Consider the following 27,921-nt stretch of genomic DNA (forward strand, 5'->3'; position numbering starts at 1 on the left):
GGAAATATAAAAATACAAACTAATTTAAAATATGAATAAAAATCAAACACTGAGCTGAGGGAGGCTATTATTTAGTTTAATTCGTGAGTTTGTAGCTGGAAATATAACTAAACTTACAAATAAAAATAATATAATAAACAATAAATGAAGAGTTCAGATTAAAAAGCCTAAGCACCATCTGAATTTTTTATCTAAAATGATCATTTTTATCAGGCTCCTATGTTTAGTTTCAGTAATTTTTCTTCAATAACAATGTATAGGTCCTTTCGTATGCCATTAAAGTGAAATAAATGAACATAAATATAGGAGCCTGATAAAAAAGCTCATTTTAGATGAAGATTTCAGACGCCACTTAAAGGCTTCTGCATCTGAACTCTTCAGATACAAATAAATTCACAAATAAGAAACACTTCCATTATTCACCATCAGTTTTAAATCAGAAAAAGTGACCGCAACTCCCTTTTATACTACTATCACTTATTTACTAGCAGTTTAATCTTTATAATTTATCATTTATTTCATTTATTGTTGTTGTTTTTACCATTATTTGCCTTTATAGATAAAAATTTAAATTCGAAGTCATACTTTTTATGTTTGTCAATTGAATGTTGTTTGGCAGAATAGAATAGAATAGAATAGAATAGAATAGAATAGAATAGAATAGAATAGAATAGAATAGAATAGTCGTTTTTGTCTGAGCTCCAGTCCATGTTCCAGTGTCCGGGAGAGATCCAGTCCATGTTTTACGCAGATGTCTCTGCTGTGTGACGCAGAGCTGAGCTCCGTTTAGAGGCACATGAGTGTGTTTGGAAGTGTTGGTAGAAGTAAAATGTTAGGATGAGAATCGCTGAAGAAGCATGAATATCTCAGTGAGAAGCCTCCGGTCTCTGCGCGGTCTCTCCTCCGGGCAGAGAGGCACTATGAACGTGTTTGACAGGAGCACGAAGCGCAAGCAGAAGGAATGGGCTTCATCTTTACTAGACAGCGACAAATACGATTACCTCCGAGACGAGGTGAGGTGCTTCACTGCATGATCATGCCTTTGTCTTTAAGAGAACTGAAGCTGTGCCTATGAACTTCTGCTCTCCTTGTGTTTGCAGGTGGGGAGCAGAGTTGCAGACAGAGTTTATGATGTCTCAAGGTCACTGTCCACATCTTAAATGCTTTTTAAACATCCTGTCAGCTTTTTAAAACATCATCATATATATATATATATATATATATATATATATATATATATATATATATATATATATATAAAATATTACTCACTGTGTTGTCGTTTCAACCTTGTATGACTTTGTTTTGTGGGATAGTAAAGCAGATAGTAAGCAGAATGTCCAGTCTGCTGTTTACCGTGCAATAGAAGTGAATGGGGCCTGGGGCTGTTAAGCTCCAAAAAAGCATCATGAAAGTGACCCATATGACGTGCATGCTATATTTCATGTCTTCTGAAGTCATATGATGACTTTGTGTAAAGAACAGACAAATTTAAATTATTTTTTGGGCATTTTGTAAGCTCAACAACTCCAGTCCCCATCCACTTTCACTGTAACAGCAACTTTGACTTTCTGAATAATGTCTCTCATTTGTTTTCACAAGAATAAATACGGTCGTCTGGGATTTGAATAACATGAGGGTGAGTAAATAATAACAAAATTGTAATTTTTGATCCCCTGAATGTCATTGCAGGACTTTCCCTCTGGCTCTGGATGTAGGATGTGGGAAGAGTCACATGGCGGAGCATTTGAGTAAGGTACAGCCGCTTGTAATATTACAGTGAATGGCACTGTTAAAAGAAAAACTTATGTTTATGTTGTTGTGATGCATAATGAGATATTTTGATTAATGTTCACATTACTCTCTTTCATATAAAGAAAGTGAAAGGAGATTTAGGGCTGTCAAGCCTTTTGTGTTCTATATATTTCTTTTCTTTTTCTTTTTTTTCATATTCAAACAGGAGAAGCTTGACAGCATGTACATATGAAAAAGAGCAGTGTGAACCTTCTTTACAACATCTCTTTTGGTGTTCTACAGAAGAAAGTAAATTATTCCTTTAAGCTTTGTGTTTTCATTCTGTGGTGACACTGATTCTTTCTTTTCTCAGGACATTGTTGAACGTCTCTTTTTAACAGACATTTCAGACTCTTCCCTGGTAAGAGACTTTGCATGTCTTTATTTTATTAGTGCACAGTTGCAACATAAACCTTAAAATTTTATAAATGGCTTTAGTTATGCCCGTTCAAACATTTGGGGTCAGTAAGACTCAGTAAATTGATCAAAAGGAACAGTAAAGACATTTATAATGTTACAAAAAAAATCTATTTCAAATAAATGCTGTTCTTTTGAACTTGCATTATGGTTTCCACAAAAATACTATGCAGCACAACTGTTTTCAACATTAATAATAATAATAAATGTTTCTAGAGCCACAAATCAGCATATTAGACTGATTTCTGAAGGATCATGTGACACTGAAGACTGGAGTTATGATGCTTTTGCATCAGGGATAAATTACAGTTTAAAATAGATTCAAACAGAAAACAGTTGTTTTAAACTCTAATAAAATTTCACAGTATTTTTGCTGTGTTTTTGATTAAACAAATGCAGCCTCAGCGAGCATTAGAGACTTCTTTCAAAAACATTAAAATTCAGATTATTAACTCGCATTTTCTTGAAACGTCTTCCTCTTCCTTGTTCTTTAGAGAAATAGGAGGAAATGTGAGATTCCTAGTCACTGTGTTTTGGCGGATGAGGAGTTCCTGCCATTTAAAGAAAACACATTTGACCTAGTGCTCAGCAGCATGAGGTACCGTACTGCCCCAGTGCATGATGGGAAATTAAAAGAATGAACTGTCATTTATAAAGCCTTATTTGTCTTCTCAGTCTGCACTGGATCAACGACCTTCCTGGAGCTTTGAGACAGGTATACGGATCTAACCAAGTGTGCAGTCCTGACGCACATAATAAATAACACAAAATACCCTGTTGTTGTCATTCAGATCCACCATGTGTTGAAGCCGGATGGTGTGTTCATTGGAGCAGTGGTCGGCGGTGAGACGCTCTATGAGCTGCGATGTTCTCTGCAGTTAGCTGAGCTGGAGAGGGAGGGCGGCTTTGCGCCCCATATATCACCCTACACAGCCGTCACTGACCTGGGCAACCTGCTGGGGCAGGCCGGCTTCAACATGCTCACTGTGGTACAAATATTTACATTTATTTTGAAAGTTTAGTTACACTGATTCAGCTACATAATCTCCAAATCTGCTTGAGTTGAATTGTGTGTGATTACACTGAGGACTGTTACTGTGTTGTAATTCAGGACATCGATGAAGTTCAGGTCAATTATCCTGGCATGCTGGAGGTCATGAGTGATTTACAAGGTAAACATTTGGTGTCTTGTTTTGTTATGAAATGGAAGGAGAATGCATTTACAGTTTATTCATGTTCTTCAGGTATGGGTGAAAGCAACTGTGCGTGGAACAGGAAGTCACTCCTACACAGAGACACTATACTGGCGGCAGCTGCCATTTATAAAGGTGAGACCGCAAAAAACTGGGAACGGCAGCAAACGCTCGGAGGATTTACACTCATTTAAATGTTATTTGTTTCAAATTAACAGTGTAATGACAATTTAAATTTCCATAGTATTTATTTGATTATATGTTTATAATTTCTACAATAGTAATTTTAGGTTGAACAGTGGTTCTTAACCAGGGAGTCGTGGATATATGGAAGCATATTACATTTTTTTTTTTTTTACATTCAAGTCTTTTTTTTATATTGAATATAATTTATACATTTATATGATTTTGTTAATCTACAAAACATCTTATCATTTTGAAATAGCCATTTCTGAGTAAAAAAAAAACCTCATTGGTAATAAAAAGCGTGAACCATGAAGAACATTCAGTCGCTGGAATTATGGAACTGAATTATTTTCATTGTTTTATTAGATTTCTATTCCTAGTTTCAATAGATTAAAAATTGGAAAATGAGCAGCTTTGTCATTATAGCAGAAGAATCCAAATATCCTCCACATCAAAAAGGTTTAGAACCACTGATGTAAGAACACGTTTTATTTGTCTGAATGTGATTGATGATACTAGAAATTGTGTAATTCTATTGTCTTTTCTTATAGAGATGTATGGCAATGAAGACGGCTCGGTTCCATCTACATTTCAGATCCTTTACATGATTGGCTGGAAGCCTCACGAGTCTCAGGTCTGTTGCATTTTCATTGGTCAGCATGGAACAAACCACAGCCAATCACATTTCTCCAAAAGTGGAATTGTAGTGAGATTCTGACTTTCCATCTTGTGATGAATTTACAGGCGAAACCAGTTAAAAGGGGTTCGGCGAATGTCTCGTTTGCCGATCTGTCAAAAATGAGCAAACTTCAGAAGACCAATGAAAAATCCTAGGACAGGAAGAAGTTTTATCTTTCAAATCCACTCTGGATCTGCTTTACTTACATGAATGTGATTACACAGAAATGTTGCATCAACAAGCTGTATATTTGCAAAAGCTTCTTTGACAAATGTCCTCCAACATAAATAAACAATGCTTTTAATATAGTGCTAAACAATTCATGTTACACTCTAAAACTGGGTTACCAAATCATGTTACTCACAAATGATTACATTCAGTTCCAGAAATAAAAAAGCAAATGTATAAAAAAAAAAGTATACATCTTACTCTCAGTACTCAAGCATTCTAGTGTTCAAGAAAATCTTAACGGCTAATATAGGAGTAAATCCCTTTCCTCCAAACATCATGAGATGTTCATGACAAGTTCCTCTGTACAGATCAAGTGTACAATACATTCTGCATACATATATATATATATATGGCTTCATAGTGTTCAATAGTTGTCAGTGGACATGATATTACAGCCTATTCTATTTAAACTGCATCAAGGGAGTGGAGTAAGAATTTTAAATCAAAGGCATTATTTATTTCCTGGAAGACATTAGATCACACTTCATATGCTATTTTATGAGCTTTGACCTCTTAGTGGTTATATAAAAAAATCTGCTCAATGTTAGCCTGAGTATCATAGATATTAGATCAGAATTGCTGTAATTCATTTCATCTGGAGTAGATATGGACTGGAGCCAATAACAGGCTGCCGTTCTCATTACATCATCTAAATCCAGACTAAAGTAGTGGAGATTCATTATACTGTACGCAGCAACTACAACATGAGCATGATTTAAAGTCAGTCACTAACCCAAGTAGCAGCTACAGGACGTCCTGTCTGTCCACAGAAACAGGCTTCATTGTCCTCGATGTAAACACAAGACGTTTGGAGCAGGTTATGGTGACCATCTGTTGTCAGTTTAAGTCCATATTTCTCATTCTTTGAAGCATTTAAAGCTCAATTAATGCCAACAAGGCACAAACACAATTTTGGATACTTTTTTTCCTATTTCAAGTCACTCTACTTTTCCTGCTCTTGATTTTCAACTTTCCTGAGTGAGTGTACACAGGTCTGCATGAACCCAGGTCATATTTCACCTCAAAAAAAAAAAAAAATTTATTCATAATTTTTCCATTATGATATTATTTTCATGGCAATAATTATGATATTTTATTTAAAATGTAAAGTATTTATACACCATGGCAGTGTTGTTGTACTGTTATTTCAATGCATGCTACTTTATATAATAATAAAAAAATTTGTTAACTTTAACACAGAATAAAAAAATAAAAATAAAAAAATCTGGATTTCTATGGGAATCAAACTTGAGAATAACAAAAACAAAAAATGTAAATTATAATGAGAATGTCACTGGAATAATATGCTTAATTTTCATGAAAACAATGTCACAATGCAAAAATCTTTCTCAGGCTTGATTTTCTTTATGCTGAATATAATTTCTTATTTTTTTTCTTTTGTCTGCACTTTCTGTCTGGGAGTCAGTCAGTTTGTATTTATCTAAATGAGTGTTTTTTTTTTATTGGAGTGTGTGTATGTGTGTATCAGCCCGTCCCGTGACTGCTGTAGTCAAACACTCCCTTCTTAAAGAAAGGAGAGATGTTGCACACGGCGTGTTTTGAGAGGTGTAGTCCAAACTCGTCTGTTCTCAGAGGAGAAGAGGAGGAGGATGACATCATCACATGGAAGAAGTTCCGCAGGTATTGCTGGGAAAACACAATGACATCATCAACATCTCCGATCAGTGAAACCCCTGTAGTTTTCATGAGGTTCTGATTACCTCCAACTGATTCCGGCGTTCTGCAACCATTCGCTCATCTCGGTTTCCAAAAATCTTTTTGGGAGGGAAGTCCAAAGCCGCAAGCTAAAACAAGATTCAAGATTATCTAAAATATCTAATACACCATAGTTGGGTGAATCTCACAAAAACTGGGTCTATGTCATATTTCACTACAAAATCAAGTGAACTACTATGGTCCAAAAAAAAAATCATCATTTTGGGATTAAATATATTAATATATAATAAAGAAGGATTAAAAAAAAAACCTTGAAAATTGACAGGTTACATGCATGAACTTGATCTGATTGAAATATTTATTTATTTTTTATTTATGCATGTATCAAAAGCAGCTTGCATATATGCATGCACTAATGTTTATTGCATATAAATATTGCAAAACATTTTTGATGGTCCTAAATTATATTGAGGGGTGAAATTCTATATAACTTACAAATATTTAAAAAATTACATCAATAAATTTGATCTGAAATTAGTTTAAATTTATGCATTTATCCAATGCAACTTATGATACACTCTGATACATTTAATTAGTATGTGCATACCTCTGGATATTTCAGCTTCAGAGATTTGTGCATCTCCCGAAAACGACTGTATCTTCTGAACACTGTCCACGTTTCATCCAAAACAGTGATCTGAACACAGACACAAAACCCCAAGAGGGACGTTTTTTTTACAGGAGGTTGCCAGACAACAGTCAATTCAATCATTCTTACAGATAATGCAGTGATTGTGATTCTATGAAATGCAGACAAACCTTGACTTCAAACTCAAAATGTTCATCTTTTCCCTGACCGCAAAGGACATAACGGGGAATACTGATCTTGACTGGATCTTTAAGACTCTCTGGACTCGGTTCCAGAGGAACTGACACCAGCCGCTGTGGAAAGACGGGCACTGACGGTCAGAAAACATCCTCAACTAAAGTGCTAATGAAATAAAATGACCTAAACATAGAAGAGAGTACCTCGTATTTCAGTTTGCGTTGATCAATGCGTTTTTTATTGTTGTCCTGAGAGATTAAAACACATTTCATTAGGTTCATAAAACCTTCTCAATAAATAGTAGCTGATTTCAGGGAGCAAGCACTTGTTTGTCATTTCCCATCAGTGAGGTAGCAAAAAAAAAAAAACAGTTTCATTCCAGGAACAGGTGAAATGCATCCAAGCAAGACATCGGTGGGCAGGCTGCATGCTCCCAAAGTAGAAAACCACAGAGGAAAGACCCAATCTACTGATACCAGAGATTGTGAGCTGTATTCAAATTAAGGCTGGATCATGCAAATCACAGTCCACTCAGCTGGTGCTGATTGGCTGAGGCCTGTGCTTACCTCATCCGTCAATCTAACAGAGCTACCCTCACTATCCTGCTCCTCCTCCTGCAGAGTTAAACAACTTTGTTGATGCCAAAAACAATTCTGTGGGTTTTAATGTGTTTCTTGTGCATGACCAGGGTAACATTAAACCTCTTTTGCAAGCCCACACCGAATCTGTGCTTGCACACAAATCTCACAGAAAATAATTGGGCTAATTTGATTGTGCTTTCAGCTAAAATCAGCACAGAAAATCTAAAAAATAAGTAAATAAAAAAAATTGTAGATTCTGTTTGGGCCCGCTTTTTTTAAGTTTCACAAATGTTACTAATAGTTTGCATCCAAACCAAATAGAAAAGCAATTGTACAACAACATGTATATGTTTATAATAGAATAATGATAGCAAGAACATGACGTTTTGGTCTACAATTTAAAGACAACATTAAAATAACATATTTCACTTGGTAAAGTATTCTTGAGTGAGACCAAGTATTTTGTAGGAAATAATACAATTTTATTAGTTATAATAGTTTATTATTTGTTGATATTTTTCTCTGGTTGTGTTGTCTCAGTTAACTTGGGAAAAATTACTAGATTTTCTGAAGAAAACAGTTGTAAATAAATAAGTTAAAGTGAAAAGATTACATGTACCAGTGTTATTTCAATATGTTTTATATAGTATTTATTAATATTTTAAATTAGCTTTTATTTTTACATTTCCAGGTTTCATTTAGTTCAGTTTAAGTTTTAGTAATTTGATTTGCTTTTGTCATTTTTATTATTATTTTTTTTTATTTCAGTTCTAGTTTCAGTCAGTAATTCAACTTTTGTCAATTAGACATACAGGCAGCATCTCTAATTTTTATTTAAAAAAATTAAAGTCAATTTTTTTTTTTTTTTTTTTTTCAGCTTGATTTCACTTAACGAATATGACACTTAATAGTTTTAATTAACAATAACAACACTGATTTGCACCAAAGTTAAAAGGCAAAACTTTAAGTATATTTGTTTTAATGGCAAAGAAGATTTCTGGATATATGCAAGTAAACGGGTTTGATTTCATGTTGTCTTTAAAGTGCCAGGCTCTGGGTGTTAGCAGTTTAAAGTGAGTGAGTGTGTTAGCTGTAGATTTATACCTGCAGTGAGTCTGAAGACAGTGAGAGTGTGTTGTTATTCTCTCTATTCCGCAGGTTCAGTTTCTGCAGCCTCCGCTGCACCTCTTCTTCAATATACATGTTAATCCTGAGAGGGAAATGGCCAGTTCAGACACAAATGAAATGACTTCCAGACAAAATCACAACCAAGCAGTAAGTCTTTACTACACACTGCTAGTTTGAGACCGTTAAGCAGCAATAAAAGCAGCTGTGGTGTGTGTACCTCTCGTCTCCTATAGACAGGACAGTCGGGAGGCTCTGTATGGGGCTGACGGGTGACTGGGTCACATTGTTTTTTTCATCCCCGCTCACACTGAGACTCCGCACGCTTCCTTCACTCTCACTGATCCTCTGCTTCAGCTGCGCGATCTCTCGCTCCATCCTGAGAAACACCCAGAACAAAATGATAAAGCAAAGACACAGCATACTGTGTATTTTTACATAACAATATACAGCTGTCTTTTTTTGTTTTTGTCAAACTACACACCTGTCCTGGTCCAGGTCTTGTTTTCGTGTAAACCTGGAAGTGCTCTGTCCTAGAGCGGACTGTGACCTCTTCCGGGGCCCTTCAGCGTCCGGCTCCAGACTGAGGCTCCTGCGGTAAGCGAAGTGTCTCCTCTCCAAGCGCGTGACCGCCTGCTCCAGAGCCTCCCGCTGCTGCTTCTCCTTCCACTCCAGGATCTCCTTCTCCTTCCTGCGAACCTTCTCCTCCTGACGGGCCACGTTTGCTGTGAACGCGTACGACTGCTGGAGCTGCTGCAGCTGCTCTGCGCTCGCGCTGTACTGAGACAAACGCTCCTCCTTCTCCTCCAACTCCTTCTCTACCTACAGAGAAAAACAGAGAGCAAAGAAAGATAAAGATGGATAACAGCGAGATAAATATTTGCGAGATGCTGCTACCAATACAAGTTTGCAGCTTATTCAGGCCAAATGCCAGCCACTTGGACAGGAAGAGAATTCATCAGAGAGTTTTACCTGATATAGTGTCTCATCCAGCTCTTTGTCCCTATCTTCTGGACTTTCGTCCAAACCAGGAGACCCTGTTCCTCCTCTAACTCTCTCCAGTAGCTCAATGGCTCTTTGCCGCTCCTCTGAGACAGCGGGGAGATGTTTCTCACGGAGAGATTGGAGCTGTCTCTCTTTAAACTGCAGCCTGTGTTCGGCCTGCTGGATCAAAACCTCCTCCTGACCCAGAAAGGACACGTCCTGAACGCCACGCTCCATCATATCACAGACCTGCAAGGATGAGGAAAGTGAATCACCAGAGTCTTGATTCAATTTGATTTGATTTTTATTCGGTTATTTTTCAGTAATAATGTCCATTTTGCTCACATTTGAAAGAAATTCTCTCTCTGCTAATGCTTTAAATTATTTAGTTTTTCTAATTCACTAATTCAAACCGGTAATTTGTCTTATGGAACTATTCATTAAAAGAACTGATTCCTAAGAGTCATTTGTTTCAGTAATCAGATTATATTGGTCCCGATGAATGTTATAGATTCACTAAAAAGAACCATTTAAAAAAGAAAAATGCTTGTGAATTAACCCACACAGGCCTTGTTGCATTATGGTTGGATTAACTAAAAAGAATCATCTCAAAAGATTCAGTTGTTTGTGAATCAGACTACACTGGTCCTGTTTTAGGTTACAGATTCACTAAAAAGAATCATCTCAAAAGATTCAGTTGTTTGTGAATCAGACTACACCGATCCTGTTGTATGTTACAGATTCACTAAAAAGAACCTGTTTAAGAGAGTCATTTGTTGGTGAATTTGCCTACACAGGTAGCACTGCATCATGTTTTGAGTCACTAAAAAGAATCATCTCAAAAGATTGTTACTTCAAACTTAAATTTAAATATTAATTTAAAAATGAACACATTGGTATTTACTTAAGTGTCGTGAATGTGCCACACTCTTATCACAATCATAAAAAAAAAAATAAATAAATAAACAATGAAACCCTCCCCACATCAGTTTTCCTCTTGTTTGAGTGTGCTGTTGAAAAAGGACACCTGTACCTGTCTCTGTTTGTCCTTGTGCGTGTGCAGCAGCAGGCCGAGTGACGTGCGTTCATTGGCCACCTCCCGCTCCAGCCGGTCCTTCTGCTGGATCAGTGACTCCTCCAGCACACTCAGCTCCTCCACCTGCATCTGTTTGAAATGTTCATACCGTGCCTGCGCACTCCTCCGGGCCTCCTCCCCGCCCTCCTCCTCTCCATCGATCCGCGCCTCCTTGGCTCTGAGCAGCTCCTCCCTGAGCTCGGTGAGCGTCCGTCTCTCTTCCTCCAGCCGGCGTGCTTCGTCCGGCGTGAGCAGGACAGCCGCCTCCTCGCTGCGCTCCCTCAGCTGCTCCTCCAGACGCCCAACCAGACTCAGCTGCTCCTTCTCTCGCTCCTCCAGACGCCTGGAAGTTATTATTGTGAAATACTGTTTAATAACTGATCTCGGTTTGAATATATTTTAAAATGCAATTTATTTCTGTGATCAAATCAGAATTTTCAGCTTCATTATGCCAGCCTTCAGTGTCACACGATCCTTCAGAAATCATTCTAATATGCTGATTTAGAGCTCAAGAAACAATTCAATATACAGATATTAATATATCTAAAATATATATAGTAATTATAATATTATAATATCTTTATAATATTTAATTACAATATTACTTTATTGTATAATTATAAGTTGAAACAAAATAATGAAAAGTATAGCTTTATTAAAATTATTATATTTAATATAAATAATATTTTTTAATACATATACTATTATTTTTTAATATATATATAATAATTATTATTTTACTTATATAATAAATATTATATAATAATACATAAAACTATTATTTTTATTAATAATTTTTGTTGTTAATTTAAATGTATTATGTATTATAATATAATAATTACATAATTATTTAAATTAAATACCTTATACTAAGAATATTATTATTTGTTTTATTATTGTAGTTATAAAAAAATATTTAAACAATTATTTTTACATTTATCTATATGCAAGTTAGTCCGGATTGCTTTCACACCGATATGTATTACTGGGACTCAACATATTTTGTAAGTCAGGTGTAAACAATACATGGAAGACATTGACTTTCTCACCTGTGCTCCAGCTGGAGTTTGATGGCCTGCTCCACGCGCTCTCGTTTGAGCCGCTCCAGCTCACGAAGGAGCTCGGTTTGTTCTGCTCGATCTCGCTGGGCCTGAGCCTTTTCATCCTCCTCCAGATCCTCCTCCTGCACCTCCTCCTCTTCCTCCAGCTTCTCCTTCGTTTGCAGTCTCCTCTGTTTCTGCTGTTCCTGTTCCTTCTGCTCTCTGTGTCTCTCCTCCTGAACACAACAGACATTAGCATATATAAAAAAAAGTCTCTAAATACAAAGATGGTTTATAAGAAAATATTTTTGATTTGAAGTCAGATTACTCTATTTAAAATTTTGGCTCTTGACTGGAGACAAGAACTAACCCTAGTAAAAACTATTGAGTTGTGCACCCATGTGGAGAAAAACACATCATGATTTTATCAGCAGAACAATTCCAAAAATTGACAACCATGAAACGGCCTACTTCCTGATCAGCAGTCTGACCTGAAACCTCTCTTTCTCAGCGATCAAGTCTCGGAGGCGGCCCTCGATGTCCTGACTGCGTCTGTGCAGGCTCTCCTCCTGTCTGCGGATGTGCAGCTGCACCTGCTCAGACTCCTTCCTCTGAGACTCCACCTCCTGCTGCATGCGCTCAAGCTCCGCCTTCTCATACTTCTGCTTCTCCTCCATCTCCTTTATCAGCCGCCTGGACCAACCACAAAACAAAGGAAAGGAATTATGATTAGGCCAAAAATTGATTCATTTGAAATGGATTTATATAATGAATGAATATATATATATATATATATATATATATATATATATATATATATATATATATATAAAATAGTGATTATAAATAGTTATTTTACAAATAACTTATTATAATATATTATTATATTACACTAAAATTATTAGTAGTTTTACTACAAAAAATGTTTAATAATTTACGCAGCTCTATGTTTTGTTTGCAATTTTGTGTATTTGCATTAGCTGATTTGGATAAAACCCCAAATAAATAAGTGGACAGGACTGCTTTATGTAAATCACGTTTCACTTAAGTATTTTGCATTTATTAATGTTTGATAAGTCACATGACACACCTTTTATTTTCCAGTTTTTCCAGTTCTTCCCTTTGCTGCCTTTCAAACTCCAGTCTGGAACATATAAGACACAATTAGTTTCCACCCTTAAAACACACACACACACACACACACACACACACACAAACCACAGCAAACTCACTCCAGCACATGGGATGAGCGTCTGCATTTTTACGAGCATTGAGCCATCACATTGCATGCGCTGCAACTATAAGCATGTGCTGCAGAACACACAACTTTAAATAAAAGAGATGGAAACACACATTCAACTAAAGTGTTAGGATGATGATGATGAAGTGCTTCTCACAAGCATGATGAATGAGAAATGGAGAGACTGAACTCACAAATACTGACATTAATATGTATATAAAAACACAACAGTTAACATGAGAACACTAGCTGTGCTTTGGTTCTACCTGAGAAAGATGGGACCCTTTTCAGTGAAGAGACTGCCATGAAGAAGTTCACAAAGAGGAAATGTTACCAAATACTGCTGCACAGATACAGACTGTTAGTCTGAATTAATTTTATTTAAGGATAATGGAAAAAATAAATGACAGAATTTTTGTGTGAACAACTCCTTAAAATAAAACAATATAATAAAAAAAGAAAAGAAAAGATGAATGTTTGGTGTTCATTCATGATATGTAGTTGGTTTTGTAAGTCATTGCCCAGGATCATGATCAGTCATGACAACACAACCGTCAAGGGTTTTACAGGCCAATCAGTTTCCACATGCATGACCACAGATCCGAACCTCACCAACAAAGATAAAATCATTTTTACTGTGCATTCTTCTATTAATGTGACAATGCAAAAAGTCAACATGCATTTTGTTGTTTATTAGGGATGCATCAATTTAAAAACAATTTTTAGAACCAATACTATAAATCTATTTGGTTCAGCCTGTTTTTTTTTTTTTTTTGGTGAACAGGTGTTTTCACTAGAGCAACCTAGTCCAACCTAAAAGTATATATGCTCAAATTCAGCCAGTAAAATGGCTGCTTTTATTTGATCAAAAATAGTATATAAACAGTAATATTGTGAAATATCATTACAATTTAAAATAGCTGTTTTCAATTTGAATAGATTTTAAAACGTAATTTATTCCTGTGATGCGAAGCTGAATTTTCAGCATCATTACTCCAGTCTTCAGTGTCACATGATCCTTCAGAAATCATTCTAATATGCTGATTTGCTGCTCAAGAAACATTTCTGGTTATCAGTCTTTTTCAAGATTTTGTGGTGAACAGAAAGTTAAAAAGAACAGCATTTATTTGAAAGAAATCTTCTGTAACATCATAAATGTCTTTACGGTCACTTTTGATCAATTTAATGCATTCTTGCTGAACAAAAATATGAATCCCTTAAAACTGACTTCAAACTAGTGCAATATACCAAATTTCATGATGATCAGCCATTCAACTGAAACTACTGACTGTTGGTGGTCATTGTTGTATATTTGTCCAATTCCTAATTTTAGGAAACCTCTTTATACATGCTTTATCTTCCATTGGTCAACACCAGTGTAGTAACGGATTTATCGTGCATCCCTATTGGATGACTGATGATCTGGCAAGCGGGGATGAATTAAGAGTTTTCTCTCAGCTGTTTTAATGCACTGGGCATCAGCAGTACCAGCAATGGTGCCGAAGGACATGAAGAGACAGAAGGATGGAGAGAGGAGGGAAGAGAAGGCTCCTGGGAAGGAAGAGAGGGAGGAGGGCTGAGGAAGAGGAGGCGGTGTGGGGAGAAAGATACCTCTCGCTCTGTTACACACGCATACCCACACACATGGAGGCTTACCCAGGGTTATACAGCATGACTGTGGAGAGGTTTTCACAAGATTTGGACAGATCAGACATGGATAAGCTCAGACTGGTGAGGAGGCCGCTCTGGAGAACAGGAAGAGCAGATATATTAACAGACGTGTGTGTGTGTGTGATGCTGAAGTTTTGTGTGTGAATTCCTCTCACCTTCCTCTTTTCTCGAAGTTTAGCCGCCTCTTTAGGATGATTGAATCTGAACATATTGGTTCTGCCGAGGAGAATGACAGCACCTGAGAAACACAAATGCACAAATAAATCTACTGTTTGTTTAATAAATGAGAAACATCAGCTTTGCATAAAACTGCATTCATATAGCTTATTTCATAAAAAAAAAAAAAAAAAAAAATGTTGTAGAAAGTGTGACCTTGGTTGAGCGGGCAGGGCTCAGTGATCTGAACTCCATTGACTGAACACTGAGCGTCATTCAGAGGAATAAGAGTGACTGTGCCATTCTGATTCTCTATCAGACAGTGCTCACTCTCCAGACCCAAACCATGAAGAACTGCAAAGAGAGAGAAATTATCTTTAAGATTGACAGTACTAGCAAAATCTGAGTTGGGGTTAGGCAAAGACCTCCAGTTTCAAATCTAAATCTAAATTGAAATTGAAGTGAATATCGCAATCCAAATGAATTTGAATAAAAAAACAAAACAGGATAGAGCATCTTGGATGGCCTGAGGGTGAGGAAATTAACAGCAAATTTTCATTTTTGAGTTAACTATCTATTTATATGCAATTTAAAAAAAGCATATAAATGAAGCACTATTTTTGATTACATTTTTAATATCAATAACCCATGAATGCATCATCTTACACAGGATGTTGCACTGATATTTGAATTGTAATTACAGGAAGAGGAATTTACCTTAAAATTGCAATTCACAGAGATACCAGTTTTGTGAGAAAACAATTACATGATCAATTAATTCTGATTATTTATATAATTTTTTCCTCATCTGATCTGACCTATTTAACTAAACTACCAGTAAAATAATTAACACTAAAATTAAAATAATTTCCTAAACTAAACATTTTCCAAAAAAATAAATAAATAAATTAAATCATATTACATTATACAGATTTAATTAATTTAGATAATTCTAGAAAACATATGGTGCATAAATTAAGACAGATTTTCATCGTGGCATTTCAAATGCTTCTTATTAATATCATGTTTGTGTGCTGTGACTGAATCAAATAATAACTAAACAGATGGAGAAAGAGTTCTGTCAATGAAAACTGTTAAACTCACTGATGTCCTGTTCATTAGTGGCATCGTCACGGCCAACGTATGTCCTTCCCTCCTGCAAACACACACAAACCCTGTAAACACTTATGAAGTAAACAACATAATATAGAAAAACAAATTCATTCGGTTGTAGCAGCATCTTCATCTTCCCCACCCATACTGTAATGATGAACACTGCCTGATGTTCACTACCTTTAAGTGATAGAGAATGATGCCGGTGCTGAGCAGATCATCATCAATCCCGATGAGATGAGGCAGCTCTGAGTCCAGGATCACTCCGATTCCCTCCTTCCTCAGAGCCAGAGTCTCCTCCTGCTCAACACACACACGCAGTGCCTGGCTCAGCGAACGAGGTGATAAAATAAGATGCTGGACTGACAGATGGCGACAAACCTTCAGGATGTTCTGCGTTTCGTTCCATTTGTTCGTCCATTCCTTGGTCAGCTCCAACACCTGCGACAGAAAAACATGCACACGACTGTGTGTGTTATTTCATATCCTGCCATAACCTACATCTGAATTCATCACTGGAATTTCACACAGCATTTATTTGCGAAAAGCAAACAAATCCCTGCTGTTTGGCACATTATGGGCTTCAGTGTGTGAAAATTAATCGCTTTAGAAACTGCTTATTCAGTGCGACTGCATCAGCTGAGAGGAGAGTGTACAAGAGCTGTTGTTATGAGATTATGAAAGGGTGCATGTTACCCTGGCTTCATTATGGTGCAGTTCCTCCTCCATACTTAACGCTGTGGGGGAATCGAGCAGCGCTATCTGAAAATCACACAAAATATAACAGCCAAGTCAAGTCACCTTTATTTATAAAGCACTTTATACAATATAGATTGCTTCAAAGCAGCTTCACAGCAATAAACAGGAAAACAACAGAATCAACAGAAGCAAACGTCTTCAATAGTGTTGATTCAGTGGTTTAATTCAAATAGTAGCTTAATTCGATAACTGTGTAAAGTTCATCAATTATGAAACAAGTTCAAAATTCAGCTAGAATTTTGTAAATTTTTTAAAATTTTGAAAAATTTGGTATTACAGGTTTGAATAGTGTCATTAGTGTAATTAAATAATTTTTATATTGATTTTATTAAGTTTAGTTTATTTAACGAATCAAGTTCAAAATTTAAAAGCTTGACAGAAGACAATAGTGTCCTTAAAACAATTCAATACTGATTCTATTCAGTTTAATAACTGTCGATTATTGAACGAATCTGAATCAACAATGCAGCTCCACAGCTCGAATAGCAAGTGAAAAGATGTATTAAAACTGATCCTGGATAAGAAAAGATGATGCATCATTAAGGTTTAAACAGCTTTAACCTTTTAGGGTAAATGACAATAGTCAAATTCACGTTCAGACCTGATTTCCCTGCACGAGCAGCGCTTTAAGCCGAGCGATCTCTGCCCGGAGTTCTCGTATGAGTCTAACGTTGGAATCCTCGTTAATCGTGGGTTTGTTGATGATGTTTTTGGCACGATTAGCATAGCGCAGCGTGCTCAGCGTCTCGCCGTAGTTGACATCCGCGGGTGATATAGCTGGACAAAAATATTTGCAAATCCAAAAACTGATTTAATAACTCTAAAGGTGCCACTAAAAGTTTCACCATCAAGAAATCGAGTGGTGGGACAATCAAGTAAAATGTGATAAATTATGTTCCTTACTTCAAGCCATTGTCTGTACAAATGACATAAGTGTTATGTAACAACTTAACAGATCCAGCCAAGACAACGAGTGTCACTTGATTCCTCACTCACTAGCGATCATGATGGTCTTTGAGTTTCCTCCCAGACTGTCCTTCAGGAGCCACGTGAGCACGGAGTCTCTGTAAGGAACAAACACCTGCTTCTTCTTCAGATGACTGTGCCCTTCTTCCAGTGACAGATCAGCTACAATGACAGAAGGAGACATCAGAATAAACTCTTACCCATCTGTACCCAAAAGTGTAATGTGAACTTAAGGAAATGAAACAAGACAATCAGAAGTGTGTCAGGACAAAACAGCGCCTCTCACCTAAAGCGGAGATGACATTTCCCAGAGTGACCAGTGATTTGTTGATATTGCCGCCCTCTTTGAGCCGGACACCAGTGGCCCCTGTGGCATCGGCCCTCTCACTTCCTGCCAGGTCCACCAGGTGAATCTTACTGACTGTCTCACTCGGCATCTCAGCGTCAAACTTAGCCTGAGTAGAAGGGAATAGAAACAAAATGTATGATCTTATCATTTTAACTTACTAGTAAAAGTATTTTGTATCTTTTGCTGTCATCATGGATTTTTCAGATGGTTTAAATCTACATTCAATGGCAATAACACAAGTGTAGATACCTGTGTGAAGTTGATGGTGAAGATGGCGTGTGAGCGGCTGCTAGTGTCGTTCATGCCGGTGCTGGCAGTCGTGCGGTTGATGTTTCCCGCCTCCATCAGCTCCTCCACATCATTATAGTTCTGCACGAGGTGCTTCGACAGGTCTGAAATCAATGAGGAAGCATTTAGAAGAACTTGCAGCAACTACAAATGCAGACACCTTTGAATGCTGCATTAAATGTTTTACAACAAATTACAATATTTACACAATATTTAAAGTTCAAATAATATTTATATTTTTACTCAATATTTATCCAATTTTTGCATAATACTGCAATATTCACTCAATATGCACGTAATGTTTACTTTGTTACAATATTTAAGCAATGTTTACATAATGTTGTAATATTTACCCAATATTTAATAATATTGCAATATTTACTGAATTAGTAAATATTGCGAGATTAAGTAAATATTAATTCATATTCCAATATTTACTTAATGTTTACATAATATTGCAATATTTTCTGGTACTTAATATTACAATATTTACTCAATATATTAATAATATTGCAATAATTACTCAGTATTGTAATATTTACTTGGTATTTATGTGCTAATTAATGTTACAATATTTACATGTTTACATAATATTGCAATATTTACTGAATGAATAAATATAGCAAGATTAAGTAAATAAGTAAATAGTAATTAACATTGCAATATTTACTTAATGTTTACATAATATTGCAATATTTACCAGTACTTAATATTACAATATTTACACAATATTTACTTACTATATTTACTCAATATATACTTAATATTGCAATATTTACAATATATTTACTTAAATTATTACTTGAAAAAATTAAAGTAATATTCACTTAATTAAACAATACCAGAAAGCTACATGCCACTGTTTTCATCAATTTATTAATATTTATAATAATGTTTTTTTGCTTCGTTTTTTAATTAGAGGAGTGCAATCCATAACATCTTTATTTGGCTGTGACACTGAAATTAGTATGAGAATCGTAAAATTTCACTAGTATTGTCGTTATCGTGACAATGTTTCTCTTATGCATTGATTTGCAGAGTTTTGGTTGAGGATTGAAGTCATGCTCTTACCTTCTACATAGGGGCCCTCTTTAGGATGCTCTCTGACTCTGAGGTTATACGTCTCTGCCATCTTTCTTCTTAACAAATCCCGCACCCGTTCATTGTAAATCTCCAAATAGCTGCCAGCACAATCAAAATGTGACAGTTTTTCATTTCTTCTGTGTATGTATACTGCAACAGACCTTTACTTTGAAAATGTACATGTGAATAAATATGAATTCTGTGCTACTAGCAGCACCGAAAAGAACTGCAATCTGACGCAAGCAATAAATGTGTGAGTTTGTGATGGGGACTGCTTGAGACTTTTATGCAGCTCTGTTTGCTGCCCCTAATGGAGCACACTTCACCATTTGACTATCATACTTTAGCTATCGAATACTGCAGGATTTTCACAATAATGACTTCTGAACTCAACTCACCTGACCTCTGTACGGAAAGAGGCTTCATCTCTCCGAGTCATTCCTGAAATTCGGCTGAATAATCCTTCACAGATCCGTGGGATCAGCCCGACGTCACCCTACGGCACAGCAAGTCATGATTCAGAGCCCGTATTCAGCTCAATTACTGATAAATCAACTGCCTGAGAGATTTACTGAAATACATTTGAAATGACAAAACAAGCCTCAACCTTGGTTTTGGCAAAAGAAAACACTTGGACTAATAAAAAGGCTTACCGGGATGCCCATCATGGTGTGTGACTTCCCTGATCCAGTCTGGCCGTAAGCAAAGATGCAGGCATTATATCCTTCAAAAGCTGCCTTTAACACATCAGTGCCCAGATCCCTGAACACCTGAAATCACACATACATCATGCCTGTGATATTACGGTATTTATATATATACAAGTGCAAAGCTGAAAACTGAAAGTTAATCACAAAGTCAAGATATGAGCTCAACTGTACTGTTAATGAAGGCTGGGCATTTACATTACAATTTAATGCAATTTAATTTGATTTGATTTACTTTGATTTAATCTGCCTCTGGGAAACCAGCCATGAAAACCAATATTTTAGTTTTTACCATATAACACAACAACCAAGATTGTTATTTCATGTCATCGTTGAGTAACAGACCTTTCTGAACACATACACTAAGAGGATTAGCTCCTAATGAGATCTGATTACTTTATTATACGTAAATGGCGCTGGGTTTTTTAAATAAAATAAAACCTCCCACAAACATGCTCTAGTTATTATCAAATGTTCATAATCTATTTGAATGATATTGCATCGTGAATAGCATGGAGATATTTATTTGGCTATTAAGTCATGTAATTAAACTAGTTCTGAGATCTTGCAAGAAAGATTTACTTTATATTCATGCATTAGGAAGATGCTTTTATCCAAAGCGACTTGCATTGCATTCAATCTTAATAGAAAAGATGTTGTTAGAATTGATACGTTTCATTCATATCTGTGCATCAGTTTTTACTATTATTATGCATTGTTAATTTGGTGCATATATTTTTTTCATTTAGTAAAATAAGTGTGGAAAGCATGCCTTGATTTAACTAGATTTTACCTTATTATTGTTTGCTTACACAGCTAATTAACAAATTAATGCTTGCAAATGTCCAAAGTTCTACGATCCTCATTTGGCAATCTGTGCTGTTCATATTTCCACTGACCTTCTCCTGGGACACAAAGCTGCCGTTTTTACCGTCCGAGGAGTCGTAAGAGAAATCATATGTGAAAGTCTTCGTTCTCTCTCTTACAGAGTCTCCAGTCACTCCATCTGGTATCTGATGTAAAAACAGCACAAAAAAATGATAGTTTCATCTGGGAAACTCTATCATTTAGAGACTTTCAGTGCAACATACTTTTAAGTTGGTGATGGTGGTTTTGTTGCCTTCCATTTCGATGATGCATTTGGCAGATAGGTCTTTCTCCCTGTGACAGAAAAAAATCAATAGTACATGAATAAAATATATATTTATGCACTTCTTTTATTATTCACACACACTGTAAATCCATAGTCTACAGGCATTTACTCTCGAGGGAGATGATTTAATTTAGACCAATCAACAGATCAAACTAGGTGTCTATTTTCAACCTGATGCTTTTATGAGCTGTTTAAGGTGGAAAGCAGATTAAAATCACTAGTTTTCATTAAAAATTCAATGATAAGCATAACAATTAAAATAGTTAAAATGGAAAATTTATTTTGGATCTCAGTATTAGCTTTTTTTGTTTGTTTTTTTGTCAGTTTTACTGAGCATTGCCATATAAAATCTGAATAAGATACAGGAATAAACAGAAGAATACTAAATTAAGTAATAATATTTCTGCTCTACTATGATAGCAGCACCGTGCAGGTAGCCACTCCAGTGAAAACTCTTACTGCACTCATGGATGATTTCAGGATGACATTCGCATTATTGTAATACATTCATTAAATTCATTATGTGCTGCAAACTAAAGACAAAAATGAACGAGATTTATAAAAAACATAATTATTTTATTCACATAACAGACATTTCAAATGTATTATTATGAATTATTATAAATCAGAATTTGTATTATTATTTATTATTAATATTGTAATGGTGACAACAAAAATATACTTATTATTATTATTATTATTATAAATTACAAATATTATGATAATAAATATTTGGTCTGGGACAGTCTCAAGACAAAGGGGACTGAAAATGGAGAGAGAGAAAACAAGATCTTTCAAGAGAACTTGAGTGTTTTTTTTTTGTTTTGTTTTTTTATCCGATTCAATTTCGCGCTGATTAATCTGATTATTTACAACAGAGTCCAGCGTCTGCTCGGGGAGCGCCAGGTTCGCATCTGACCTGCGTCATGACAACTTTACAAAGGAAAAAACTCAATAATAATGAACAGAATATTAATACATTAATACATGTTTATAATGAGAAATACAGCTCACTGGTTTTATTTTACGTGTATTTAATGTTTGTTGTCATGCCTTTCACTCCGCAGCTGTTGTGACGTTATTTACGCCTTTGTTTACGTGTTTGTTTATTCGTTAGTTTATGTGTTTAAGACGCACTCACCGTCTGTTCATGGGCCGGACCCGCACTGCCACCCGAACCGATGCCATGACACATCCCTGAGGATCAGAACCACACACACACACACACACACACACACACACACACACACACACACACACACACACACACACACTCTTCAGCGGTCAGTTCTCATAGGTTACTGACACAACTCTGACCGGCTCCGGCTGATGCGACTGTATCCGTGGAAAACAGCTCAGTGTGTCCGTGAGAGTTGCTGGTGACGCTCGTCTAGTGTTCACTCAACAGTCAGCATGTAAGAAAATGAATTAGTCCGGGACGCTGTTGTCCAGTTCATATTATTTTCCCGGAGTGATTCACAGCGTCCTGCTCTTTGCTGGCAGTAGGGCGGACGCGACGCTGCCACCTGCCGGCCTGGAGTTATCACGGATCATTCCGGGAACAACATCACATGGTATGACAATATCAATGTAAATCAATTCATGTAGCCTATATTAGAACAAAAAACACTTGTGTATTAATACGAATATGAGGTATCAACGCATTACCATTACAAAAAAAAATAAATAAAAAAGATAGTCCTTTTTTGTTTTGTTTTGTTTTATTGGTAAAATAGCACACAGTGTATATAAACAACAAACATTTAATAATCCAAAAACAAAATAAATGATCATAACATAAATAATGTGACATTTCTCTTAGCAACAGCCTTCTCATGAATGGTGAAAAAATAGCTCTGGATATTTATTTATGTATTATTTACTTTCATTTTTGTTAGGCCTATGTCAATTTTTTTAAAGACATTTTTGCATATTTTTCTTAATTCTCCACATTGAAATTAATAGGCTGTTGTCTATATTGCTATTTTAATATTCTCTGTTCTAGTCTATTCCAATTAAGTGTACTTTAGTCTTTACAGGTTTGCATTTAATCCAATAATAACAGCATGCTCTATTGGTTCGGTCAGTTTACACACAGACCTTATTGGCTAACATATAGTTAATGTTCAAATAATTTTTTACCTTTATGCCTTCACTGACCCCTTGCTGAATTATTATTTAATTTAATCTAATCTAATTTAATTTAATTTTTTATTTATTATAAAAGCGTTAGGTCTCTTAAATCAGATCATCTCTAACTTTAACTTTAGTGACTGATGGCACAATTTGAGGCATTAAATTATAGCACCTCATAATGAATAAGACATTTTACACATTTTGAATACACAAACAATAAAGAATTAAATACGTATTTATCAGTGCTCTTTTTGTTAACTTAAACTATATAAATTTGTTTACTTTTAAATAAATTGAACTCAAAAAGAATAAAATATAAATAGCTAGGCCTATTTGATTAAAAACGTTAATGAAAATGGAAATAAAATAAGTTTAGGTAGTCTACTAAATTACTAAAACTGAAAAAATAAAGCTAAAAAGAAATACTAAAAAAAATGTAAAATTATAATAGAAACTGAAAATTCAGAAAATTACAATAAAAAAAAATGAATAGATGCTATAGTATAAATAATCCTAAAAAACACTGCAATCTGTAAGATGTATCAATAAGGACAGACAAAAATTACAGTATCGAATGCTTTTATTATCTAAATTACAGTACAAATGAGACATTTAAATAACTTTATAAGTCAGTTATTTGGTAATGTATCTCTCTAGATGTTACATCCAGAACAAAAATAAATAAATTGTGACAATATTCAGTGAGACATGTTGCTGCTCCCGCTGACCGTCAGGAACGATGGTCCTCGGATGCTGACCTGAATCCATGCATGCTGTCCTGTGGCTTTAACCTACAACATTACAGATCATAATCATATCAGCTCTATGAGTTGTCATTTTTCTTCAGCAGAGCCAGCAGACGCTGTTAACATCAGCTCATACGCATAAACTGAGTTATAAGGCAATTCCATTACGAGCCATTAGAGCTAAAGGGCCCTGAAGTTCTTGCTTCAGTTTTTTAAAGTGCCCATTCTCTGATCCTGGATTTTTTTCCCACAGTTCATAGCCAGCGTCGCTACAGCGTAAGACGAGAGGATGACGATGGTGGATCCCACAAAATGTGAGGAGGCCCCCCGAGCCGGGACCTTCAAGGCTCTCCGTGGTATGGATCCTTCTGGGCGAGGTAACGTGTGAGACACGGATTCCATGATTCCCGTCAGAAGAAAATCCGGTTCACTTGGACCTTCTTCAGCAGAGCTGAAGGTACAGATGTTGATGAAGAAGATGAAGAAGCTTCAGGCTCCTTTGAGACACACGTCCATTCATGAACACTGTGCCCCTTCCGTCCGTTCCTTCCTTTATAATCGTCACCCCATCCTGCCCTCATAACACGCATTAAATCCTTAAATAAGCCCAGTGCCTGTGTGCGTCAATGGGATGTGGCACAGATAGCACACCAGAGGTCAGCTAAACCGGGATCGCACAGCCAGACGCGTCTGAGTTTAATTCTTTCAAAGGAGTCCAGCAGAGGTTCTGTAATGCAGAGAAGGGATTTGAGCGACGGGAAGTCTCACACTAACACTATTAGTCCAAAAGAACGTGTCAGGAGCCACTCACCAAAAAGTCAAAACTGTTTTATATTTTTTATATATTTTAAAATTCATTTAAAAACGGCATGTAGGCTATGCTTTAAAAAAAAAAAAAAAAAAAAAAAAAAACTAATAAATAATAAATAAATGCAACCTTTAAAAATTAATACAAAATCATATTTATGCACAGAAAACAAATATTTATTTATTTTTTACAAAACTATTTGAACACATTCAATTAAGTTTTGAAATGTCTGACTTTTAAGATTTGATGTATATAAAGTTGAATGTATATAAAGAATTGGATTATTTAACTCATAATGTCTGATTGAGGACATTAGCAGGTGATGTCAGTCAAGGCCGCGCTGCTGTAAATAATCAGGTGACCCAGGAAACACTATTACCATTAAACCATTAATCCTGTTTGGTTTGTAAATGTGTGTGATTCACTTCTCACAGTCAGCAGTGCTAAATTGGTAACTGTTTTTTTATTCATCAGTCTTCACCGTGCATTATGACAAAATATTTTTTTTTATTTTAGTAGCCTAAATGGAAATGAGAATGCTAATGAATAGCTCTTCCCATGGTATTACTAGAATTGTGTCTGCATACAATTCATATTCATCAATGATTTTTAATTACATTTTTCTTTTACTAAATAAATCATGTTGCCTCCTATTCTTTGTAAATACTTAACAAATGTAAATGCAAAAATGTAAATGTTTTGATTGAACTATGATTTACAAATCTAATTATCTGTCTCAGTAATGGCCGCCGAGGCTGATGAGAGCTCTCTGTTGTTGGCGGTGTCAGTTCAGGCATTACTGCACCGCCAGCTCACTTCAAGAACAATTAACCGTGTGACGCAACAATTAGTGTCGGAAAGAGACTTCGTTGTGGTCATTAGGGTGACTTTCCAATTTGATAATCAGTAATTTATGGCTATTTGTTCATAAACAAGTATACTTCAAATTTGCCTCTCAAAGTGCACTTGACTTTGTTTGGAATAGTGTAGCTACATATTACTCATTATTTGATTGAATTGTCAGAGTTTGTTTTGTTCTGTTGCTTTGCTTTTGTCACAGGTTTCCCAGGCTTCCTGATTATTAATCAGCGGCACATGTTCCCCATCTGCACACTAATATGCACCATCTCAGTCCTTCATAGTCTAATCTCAAATGTGGAGACTGTTTCCTGCGATATAATGTCTCCTCGTGAATCCCCCATCGATCTCCAGTGTCCTCACAATCAATTTTGTCTAATTTTGTTTTGTTTCATCCAGTTTTATTTAGTCACGTCAAGTTTTTAGTTTTGCTTAGTGATGCAAAATTTAATCCAATTCAGACGGTCAAGGTGTAATAATATGTAAATTTATTAAAAAGAATATAGAGAACAGAAACCACAAATCATAACTTGGAAATAAAGTTCTGGATAATAATAACAACCTTCAAATATAAAAAATGTAAATCCAATGTTAGTAAATTTTTAATAACAATCCATTTATGATGGACTGAACCCAACCAGTATTAATCAAAACATTAATAAAATTGTAAGTAAAACATAAACAATTATTCTGTTCGAATCAAAAGTACCAAAATATTAGTATTAAAATATTAAAATATCAAAGTATCAGAGTATCAAAGTATTTGAATTTCAAGGTATCTGAATTTGAATAAAAACCTGTAAGAGTTCTAAGTCTGAGTCTAATAGTTGTCGAGTGAAGCCAAAGAAGAGGAAGTGAGCTGAAAAGATAGAGAGACCAGAGTCTCAGAAAGTCAAACCCCTATTCTATTTTGCAGAGTCTATCTTATATACTGTTGTTGTAGACATAAGTCTTCATCTGGCTATCACTAATAACACCTGACCTTTTAAAAAATAGTCTAGTCAATGTCTCGATTTTGGACTTCTTCCTCTTTTAGATTCAAAGTATCATACTGATAATTCTAAGAAATATTGATATAAAAGAACAATACGTGCAATTCAACTTCATATGCAAAACAGACTAAGCTGACTACGCAGTTAGAAATACTGTGAAATTTCATATGAAATATACCATAAAGTTTACCAAAAACATTTTTGAATATAAAAATGAAACCTGTTAATATATATATATATATATATATATATATATATATATATATATATATATATATATATATATATATATATATGAGACAGATCCTTACCATGAAATATTAATTTTAAAACTTTTCAAATGAAACTTATCATTATGAATAGAACACATTTTGAGTACGTGACTTCTCAGAATCTCTCAACAACACTTGGGTTTAATTTAAATACGTGGACTTCTTCTCAGAATCTCTATCACCATGTGGATTTCTTAGAATCTCCACACACCACTTAGCTTTGTTTAGTTTTCAGTGGTTTGTTTAGTTTCATTCAGTTTTGTTTGCTTTTGTTTAATTTTGGCAAGTTTTTATGTGCTGTCTTGTTGTTGTTTTTTTGTCTAATTTCAGTTGCTTTTTTGTTTAGCATTGATTGCTTTTGTCTACTTTAATTAGCTTCACAGGCTTGCATGGTTTTATTTTTCTCTGTCTAGTTTAATTTAGTTTTGTTTGCTTTGTTCAGGTTTGTTTGCTTTCATTTAGTTTTGTGTATTTTCGGCTCAGTTTTGATTTGTTTAATTTTTTTTTACTTCTGTTGTTTAGTGTTTGTTTGCTTTAGTTTCATCTAGTTTTTATTACTTGCCATTTAGTTTGGTTTAGTTTCTTACTTATTTTTTAGTTTCATTCTACTTGCTGTTTTGCTTGTCTTTTACTTGCTTAGTTTAGTTTTTGATAGTTTTTTTGCTTTTTGCCTCTTATTTGCCGTTTAGTTTAGTCTTTTTTTAAATTGCTGTTTGATGTTGTTTTTGTTCTTGCTGGTCAGTTTAACTTTTTTGCTTTCTGTTTTGTTCAGTTTTGTCAAAGCTTAAGTATGAAAACAAAACACCCTGGATAATT

The 27,921-nt window shown here is 35.3% G+C and overlaps 2 protein-coding genes and 1 long non-coding RNA gene across 6 annotated transcripts; 1 reads left to right on the forward strand and 2 right to left on the reverse strand.

Moving 5' to 3' along the window:
• The first annotated feature begins 733 nt into the window (after positions 1-733).
• Positions 734-4,573, forward strand: ndufaf5 (NADH:ubiquinone oxidoreductase complex assembly factor 5). Its single transcript, XM_042762273.1, has 11 exons — positions 734-1,013; positions 1,101-1,141; positions 1,693-1,756; positions 2,108-2,155; positions 2,706-2,809; positions 2,887-2,926; positions 3,003-3,200; positions 3,323-3,383; positions 3,456-3,539; positions 4,142-4,224; positions 4,335-4,573. Exons 1-11 carry the CDS (start codon positions 858-860, stop codon positions 4,422-4,424), a joined length of 969 nt encoding a protein of 322 aa, XP_042618207.1. The 5' UTR covers positions 734-857; the 3' UTR covers positions 4,425-4,573.
• LOC109072112 (kinesin-like protein KIF16B) lies at positions 4,554-22,816 on the reverse strand. Of its 4 annotated transcripts, XM_042762082.1 has the most exons (32): positions 22,435-22,816; positions 21,232-21,301; positions 21,040-21,153; positions 20,087-20,203; positions 19,832-19,929; positions 19,422-19,531; positions 18,312-18,454; positions 18,000-18,168; positions 17,744-17,875; positions 17,349-17,524; positions 16,685-16,750; positions 16,370-16,429; positions 16,169-16,288; positions 15,980-16,031; positions 15,092-15,229; positions 14,875-14,957; positions 14,705-14,793; positions 13,315-13,347; positions 12,899-12,952; positions 12,300-12,501; positions 11,818-12,044; positions 10,727-11,111; positions 9,682-9,942; positions 9,194-9,531; positions 8,930-9,088; positions 8,689-8,794; positions 7,570-7,617; positions 7,207-7,251; positions 6,997-7,119; positions 6,785-6,874; positions 6,222-6,305; positions 4,554-6,147 (listed from the first exon to the last, which is right to left on the reverse strand). In XM_042762082.1, exons 1-32 carry the CDS (start codon positions 22,479-22,481, stop codon positions 5,986-5,988), a joined length of 4,101 nt encoding a protein of 1,366 aa, XP_042618016.1. In that variant the 5' UTR covers positions 22,482-22,816; the 3' UTR covers positions 4,554-5,985. The 4 variants fall into 4 exon arrangements, with proteins under 4 accessions (XP_042618016.1, XP_042618038.1, XP_042618027.1 ...); XM_042762104.1 differs by lacking the exon at positions 7,570-7,617; XM_042762093.1 differs by lacking the exon at positions 13,315-13,347 and having other exon boundaries at positions 22,435-22,815.
• Positions 22,817-23,991: 1,175 nt separating this feature from the next.
• On the reverse strand, positions 23,992-25,046 carry LOC122145923. Its single transcript, XR_006160652.1, has 2 exons — positions 24,987-25,046; positions 23,992-24,902 (listed from the first exon to the last, which is right to left on the reverse strand). It is a non-coding gene; the product is annotated as an uncharacterized LOC122145923 (long non-coding RNA).
• Between the last annotated feature and the right edge of the window lie 2,875 nt (positions 25,047-27,921).

This window comes from Cyprinus carpio, chromosome A1 (assembly GCF_018340385.1).
Source record: "Cyprinus carpio isolate SPL01 chromosome A1, ASM1834038v1, whole genome shotgun sequence".
Taxonomy (NCBI): Eukaryota; Metazoa; Chordata; class Actinopteri; order Cypriniformes; family Cyprinidae; genus Cyprinus; species Cyprinus carpio.

Bases quoted from the DNA above. Each gene is read 5' to 3' on its own strand.
- LOC109072112 (XM_042762082.1), bottom strand. From the start codon at position 22,481: ATGGCATCGGTTCGGGTGGCAGTGCGGGTCCGGCCCATGAACAGACG. The intron at 19,532-19,831 runs GTGAGTTGAGTT...TTGTGCTGGCAG, and splicing joins TCTTTCCGTACAGAGGTCAG to CTATTTGGAGATTTACAATG. The intron at 7,120-7,206 runs GTACTCTCTTCT...GTCTTTCCACAG, and splicing joins AACGCAAACTGAAATACGAG to CGGCTGGTGTCAGTTCCTCT.
- ndufaf5 (XM_042762273.1), top strand. From the start codon at position 858: ATGAATATCTCAGTGAGAAGCCTCCGGTCTCTGCGCGGTCTCTCCTCC. The intron at 1,014-1,100 runs GTGAGGTGCTTC...TTGTGTTTGCAG, and splicing joins ACGATTACCTCCGAGACGAG to GTGGGGAGCAGAGTTGCAGA. The intron at 1,757-2,107 runs GTACAGCCGCTT...TTCTTTTCTCAG, and splicing joins TGGCGGAGCATTTGAGTAAG to GACATTGTTGAACGTCTCTT.